The sequence below is a fragment of the Salvelinus fontinalis genome, unplaced genomic scaffold, assembly GCF_029448725.1.
Source record: "Salvelinus fontinalis isolate EN_2023a unplaced genomic scaffold, ASM2944872v1 scaffold_0057, whole genome shotgun sequence".
Lineage (NCBI taxonomy): Eukaryota > Metazoa > Chordata > Actinopteri > Salmoniformes > Salmonidae > Salvelinus > Salvelinus fontinalis.
The window spans coordinates 622,847-630,193 of NW_026600266.1; the positions used below are offsets into that span (position 1 = coordinate 622,847).

The window sequence follows — 7,347 nt, forward strand, 5'->3', positions numbered from 1 at the left end:
GTCAAGTTGTTATTGAATGATGTATGTGTTTATAATGAACACACAGAGAACACACAGAGAGAGGTCAAAGGGCAGTGGGCCAGATTTGAAACTATAGTGAAATCGTAGACGTGGGCCAGAGGCTGTGGCATTACAGGTAGACCATCCAGGCTGGTAATATTAAAGTAAATGAACCACACACACACCCCTGTGCAGACTGGTGATGTTCTGTCAGGTGTCCCTGCAAAGAATGAAAAGACACATACAATAATTGAGTTAAAATGACGTTTTATATTTTGATGGTTTTATTTTCAGTTATGCCTCAGCTGTTGCCCATAGCGCTGGGCATTGATCTACACAGTCGCCATGGCGCCATTCTGGCATCTGCCGAGATCAGCCACGCCCTCTACAAGCTGGCCAATCAGAACAACAGGTACTGCAACCTCACTTCTCAACCAGCCAATCACAGTATTGGCCGTACTTATAGGAAAAACCACATAAACGTTATTTTGTAAAATCCCGTCCACAATGACAGCTTTTGTTTTGCATATCGGAATTCAAAAAGGCACTCGCACGTCTGAGCGATCTGTTTTTGCAGGCGCCTGGTAACCGTTGAATAACATGAGAAAATAGAAGGAAACCCACACACTGAATAATCGGACGCCTCAAGCACCTGATTATATGGCCACAACAGGTGACACCCATTAATAAGCTTTACCAATCGGTCTCATACGTAGAGCTAATTAACAGCCCTGTGGGGGTTTCCTTCTATTTTCTCTGTTTTGCATATCGACCCATGATTTGACTTCCTGATTTGACTTAAGCCCTTGGCTCCTATAAAGTCATAGGTCATTGACCGTCTCTATATCTCTTGTAGACCCGACTGTGTGTGAGATATGTGCTATCTGGGGGTGTTGAACATTTTTGTTGTTCGCTGTGGACAGTAAAATGGTATTGTACTGGATTGTAGACCAGTGACGGAGCTCATCTCTTCAGACTGTGTGGATGGACTCAAGAGCATTCACCAGAGGGTGAGTTCACTTCTCGCTTGCTACTCTCTCTCTTTCTCTCTGTCTCTCAATACCCCCCCTGTCTGTCTATCTCTCTCTTGCCCTCTTTCTCTCCTTTAGTGTATTTTCACCCACATACATGTTGTCTCAAGTGTTTACCATTCACCTGAGTCAGTTGTACCAACATAGGTACATGTTAATGTTGTCAGTCTCCTGAGTCAGTTGTACCAACATAGGTACATGTTAATGTTGTCAGTCTCCTGAGTCAGTTGTACCAACATAGGTACATGTTAATGTTGTCAGTCTCCTGAGTCAGCTGTACCAACATAGGTACATGTTGCTGTTGTCAGTCTCCTGAGTCAGTTGTACCAACATAGGTACATGTTAATGTTGTCAGTCTCCTGAGTCAGCTGTACCACCATAGGTACATGTTAATGATGTCTCCTGAGTCAGTTGTACCAACATAGGTACATGTTAATGTTGTCAGTCTCCTGAGTCAGTTGTACCAACATAGGTACATGTTAATGTTGTCAGTCTCCTGAGTCAGTTGTACCAACATAGGTACATGTTAATGATGTCAGTCTCCTGAGTCAGTTGTACCAACATAGGTACATGTTAATGTTGTCAGTCTCCTGAGTCAGTTGTACCACCATAGGTACATGTTAATGATGTCAGTCTCCTGAGTCAGTTGTACCAACATAGGTACATGTTGATGTTGTCAGTTGTACCACCATAGGTACATGTTGATGTTGTCAGTCTCCTGAGTCAGTTGTACCACCATAGGTACATGTTAATGATGTCTCCTGAGTCAGTTGTACCAACATAGGTACATGTTGATGTTGTCAGTCTCCTGAGTCAGTTGTACCAACATAGGTACATGTTAATGATGTCAATCTCCTGAGTCAGTTGTACCAACATAGGTACATGTTAATGTTGTCAGTTGTACCACCATAGGTACATGTTAATGTTGTCAGTCTCCTGAGTCAGTTGTACCAACATAGGTACATGTTAATGTTATCAGTCTCCTGAGTCAGTTGTACCACCATAGGTACATGTTGTCTTTTAAAGTTGTAAATCACCAGTCTGTTCATCTCTAAACATGTCGTCATGTGTTGGTTTTGTCTTCCAGCTATTTGACAGAAAGCAGTACAGGTCAGCACTGTTATTCTACACATTTTACTCATTCTTTTTTACACTGTTTCAGATTATTATCTTAATATTATTATTATTATTATTTTTAAATGTAATCCCTCTTTAAGGTTTCAAACCAAAATGTTGTGCGACCTCAACAAATATGTGTTGTTGTTGTTGTGTACACGCGTGCTGTTGTCCTGTCTGTGTAGGGGCTTTGGTGGTGAGCTGATGAGGCCTGCCGTCTGTTCTCTCATTGAGAACATGTCCCTCTCCAAGATGCCGTTCAACGACCACCCTGTCATCAGTGAGTTGTCTTATCATCAGACCTCAGCTGAATGATGGCTCCATCTAGCAGGGTTCCCCAATAGGTTGGCCCACAGACCAAATTCATCCCGCGGGGATCTGATGTGTTTTCAGAGATTGGATAATAATGATCCTACCGTTAGAGCCAGAAGGGGCAGTACTGTACTGTTCAGACCACTGACACGTCATAACATAGTAAACCCTGTCTGTTTCAGCTGGCAGTGTGTCTGTACTGTTCAGACCACTGACACGTCATAACATAGTAAACCCTGTCTGTTTCAGCTGGCTGTGTGTCTGTAATGTTCAGACCACTGACACGTCATAACAGAGTAAACCCTGTCTGTTTCAGCTGGCAGTGTGTCTGTACTGTTCAGACCACTGACACGTCATAACATAGTAAACCCTGTCTGTTTCAGCTGGCAGTGTGTCTGTACTGTTCAGACCACTGACACGTCATAACAGAGTAAACCCTGTCTGTTTCAGCTGGCTGGCAGTGTGTCTGTACTGTTCAGACCACTGACACGTCATAACATAGTAAACCCTGTCTGTTTCAGCTGGCTGGCAGTGTGTCTGTACTGTTCAGACCACTGACACGTCATAACATAGTAAACCCTGTCTGTTTCAGCTGGCTGGCAGTGTGTCTGTACTGTTCAGACCACTGACACGTCATAACATAGTAAACCCTGTCTGTTTCAGCTGGCTGGCAGTGTGTCTGTACTGTTCAGACCACGGACACGTCATAACATAGTAAACCCTGTCTGTTTCAGCTGGCTGGCAGTGTGTCTGTACTGTTCAGACCACTAACACATCATAACATAGTAAACCCTGTCTGTTTCAGCTGGCTGGCAGTGTGTCTGTACTGTTCAGACCACTGACACGTCATAACATAGTAAACCCTGTCTGTTTCAGCTGGCAGTGTGTCTGTACTGTTCAGACCACTGACACGTCATAACATAGTAAACCCTGTCTGTTTCAGCTGGCTGGCAGTGTGTCTGTACTGTTCAGACCACTGACACGTCATAACAGAGTAAACCCTGTCTGTTTCAGCTGGCTGGCAGTGTGTCTGTACTGTTCAGACCACTGACACGTCATAACATAGTAAACCCTGTCTGTTTCAGCTGGCAGTGTGTCTGTACTGTTCAGGCCACGGACACGTCATAACATAGTAAACCCTGTCTGTTTCAGCTGGCAGTGTGTCTGTACTGTTCAGGCCACGGACACGTCATAACATAGTAAACCCTGTCTGTTTCAGCTGGCTGGCAGTGGCTGATAGACGACACCTTGAAGAGCCTCCACCTCATCTCACCTGGACCTAGGGACGGTATCAAGGTACAGTACAGCATTCTACATCCTTTTTCCCCTAAACCTAACCATAACCTTAACCCTAACCCCTAAACCTAACCATAACCTTAACCCTAACTGTTAAACCTAACCCCTAAACCTAACCATAACCTTAACCCTAACTGTTAAACCTAACCATAACCTTAACCCTAACCCCTAAACCTAACCATAACCTTAACCCTAACTGTTAAACCTAACCATAACCTTAACCCTAACCCCTAAACCTAACCATAACCTTAACCCTTACTGGTAAACCTAACCCCTAAACCTAACCATTACCTTAACCCTAACTGTTAAACCTAACCATAACCTTAACCCTAACTGTTAAATCTAACCCCTAAACCTAACCATAACCTTAACCCTAACTGTTAAACCTAACCCCTAAACCTAACCATAACCTTAACCCTAACTGTTAAACCTAACCCCTGAACCTAACCATTACCTTAACCCTTACTGATAAACCTAACCCCTGAACCTAACCATAACCTTAACCCTAACTGTTAAACCTAACCCCTGAACCTAACTGTTAAACCTAACCCCTACACCTAACCATTACCTTAACCCTAACTGTTAAACCTAACCATAACCTTAACTGTTAAACCTAACCCCTAAACCTAAACCTAACCATAACCTTAAGCCTATCCATAACCTTAACCCTAACTGTTAAACCTAACCCCCTAACCCCTTTTCCCACATTTAGTTACTTTACAGCCTTATTCTAAAATTGATTAAATAGTTTTTGTTCCTCATCAAATCTACGCGTAATACCCGATAATGACAAAGCAAAAACAGTTTTTTTTTTTTTTTTTTTTTTTTTTTTTGTCCTGTTGGAAGGTGAACCTTCGCCCCAGTGTGAGGTCCTGAGCGTTCAGGAGCAGGTTTTCATCAAGGATTTCTCTTTACTTTGCTCCAGTCATCTTTGCCTCGATCCTGACTAGTCTCACAGTCCCTGTCGCTAAAAAACATCCCAACAGCATGATGCTGCCACCACCATGCTTCACTGTAGGGATGGTGCCAGGTTTCCTCCAGACGTGATGCTTGGCATTCAGGCCAAATAGTTTCATCTTGGTTTCATCAGACCAGAGAATCTTGTTTCTCATGGTCTGAGAGTCCTTTAGGTGCCTTTTGGCAAACTCCAAGCGGGCTGTCATGAGTGTGTTATTGAGGAGTGGCTTCCATCTGGCCACTCTACCATAAAGGCCTGATTGATGGAGTGCTGCAGAAATAGTTATCCTTCTGGAAGGTTCTCCCATCTCCACAGAGGAACTCTGGAGCTCTGTCAGAGTGACCATCGGGTTCTTGGTCACCTCCCTGACCATGGCCCTTCTCCCCTGATTGCTCAGGTTGGCCAGGTGGCCAGCTCTTAGAAGGAGTTTGTAAGCACCAAGACTCTTCCATTTAAGAATGATGGAGGCCACTGTGTTCTTGGGGACCGTCAAAGCTACATTCTTTTTTTTTTTTACCCTAACCCCATATCTGTGCCTCAACACAATCCTGTCTCGGAGCTCCAAGGACAATTCCTTCGACCTCATGGCTTTGTTTTTCCTCTGACATGCACTGTCAACTGTGGGACCTTATATAGACAGGTGTTTGCCTTTCCAAATCATGTCCAATCAATTGAATTTACCACAGGTGGACTCCAATCAAGTTGTAGAAACATCTCAAGGATGATCAATGGAAACACGATGCAGCTGAGCAAAATGTCAAGTCTCCTAGCAAAGAGTCTGAATACTTATGTAAATATGGTATTTAAAAATATATATATATATAAATTTGCTAACATTTCTAAAATCCTGTTTTCACTTTGCCATTATGAGGGATTGTGTTTAGATTGCTGAGGATTTTTTTAAAATGTAATACATTTTCGAATAAGGCCGTAACGTAACAAAATGTGGGAAAAGTCAGGGGGTCTGAATACTTTCCGAAGGCACTGTATAATGGTTCATGTGTAATGTGGTCCTCCACCCCCTGTAGGAGGCAGCGGTGTCAGCCCTGGCAGCTCTGTGTGAGCAGTACTACCAGCCCCAGCCAGGCATGGCTGACCCCCAGATGCAGGGTGGGTAGCATGGAGGGTTACTGTCCCAGGGGCCGGAGAGCGCCATTAAAAGGCTTCATAAAAACATACACAGTATTCTGGATTCCTATAACTCTAACTCCTGTGATATAATCTGTCTGTGTCGTCTGTGTGTGTGTGTGTGTGTGTGTGTGTGTGTGTGTGTGTGTGTGTGTGTGTTTTCTTTGTGTAGAGGTCCTGGTGTCCCAGTATATAGCAGGGCTAAAGAGTACGGAGGTATTGACCCGATGTGGCAGTGCCCTGGCCCTGGGTTCTCTACCAAGATTCATGATCCATGGAAAACTACACCAGGTACTATACACCTGTTAGTTAATAACACTACACCAGGTACTATACACCTGTTAGTTAATAACACTACACCAGGTATTATACACCTGTTAGTTAATAACACTACACCAGGTACTATACACCTGTTAGTTAATAACACTACACCAGGTACTATACACCTGTTAATAACACTACACCAGGTACTATACACCTGTTAATAACACTACACCAGGTACTATACACCTGTTAGTTAATAACACTACACCAGGTACTATACATCTGTTAGTTAATAACACTACACCAGGTACTATACACCTGTTAATAACACTACACCAGGTACTATACATCTGTTAATAACACTACACCAGGTACTATACATCTGTTAGTTAATAACACTACACCAGGTACTATACACCTGTTAATAACACTACACCAGGTACTATACATCTGTTAGTAACACTACACCAGGTACTATACACCTGTTAATAACACTACACCAGGTACTATATATCTGTTAGTTAATAACACTACACCAGGTACTATACATCTGTTAGTTAATAACACTACACCAGGTACTATACATCTGTTAGTTAATAACACTACACCAGGTATTATACACCTGTTAGTTAATAACACTACACCAGGTACTATACACCTGTTAATAACACTACACCAGGTACTATACACCTGTTAATAACACTACACCAGGTACTATACATCTGTTAGTTAATAACACTACACCAGGTACTATATATCTGTTAGTTAATAACACTACACCAGGTACTATACATCTGTTAATAACACTACAGCAGGTATTATACATCTGTTAGTTAATAACACTACACCAGGTACTATACACCTGTTAGTTAATAACACTACACCAGGTACTATACATCTGTTAATAACACTACACCAGGTACTATACACCTGTTAGTTAATAACACTACACCAGGTACTATACATCTGTTAATAACACTACAGCAGGTATTATACATCTGTTAGTTAATAACACTACACCAGGTATTATACACCTGTTAGTTAATAACACTACACCAGGTACTATACACCTGTTAATAACACTACACCAGGTACTATACACCTGTTAATAACACTACACCAGGTACTATACACCTGTTAGTTAATAACACTACACCAGGTACTATACATCTGTTAGTTAATAACACTACACCAGGTACTATACACCTGTTAGTTAATAACACTACACCAGGTACTATACAC

At 42.4% G+C, this 7,347-nt stretch overlaps 1 protein-coding gene across 1 annotated transcript in view; it reads left to right on the top strand.

The window, feature by feature from the left end:
- LOC129842631 (tubulin-specific chaperone D-like) overlaps window positions 1-6,165 on the top strand; it is a 65,508-nt gene extending 59,343 nt beyond the window's left edge. The window contains exons 21-27 of the mRNA XM_055911253.1: window positions 295-412; window positions 950-1,010; window positions 2,119-2,141; window positions 2,333-2,427; window positions 3,679-3,755; window positions 5,742-5,823; window positions 6,014-6,165. Of these exons, the coding sequence (XP_055767228.1) occupies window positions 295-412; window positions 950-1,010; window positions 2,119-2,141; window positions 2,333-2,427; window positions 3,679-3,755; window positions 5,742-5,823; window positions 6,014-6,150 (593 nt within the window). The 3' untranslated portion in view covers window positions 6,151-6,165. The remainder of the gene's footprint in view (window positions 1-294; window positions 413-949; window positions 1,011-2,118; window positions 2,142-2,332; window positions 2,428-3,678; window positions 3,756-5,741; window positions 5,824-6,013) is intronic.
- Window positions 6,166-7,347: the final 1,182 nt, after the last annotated feature.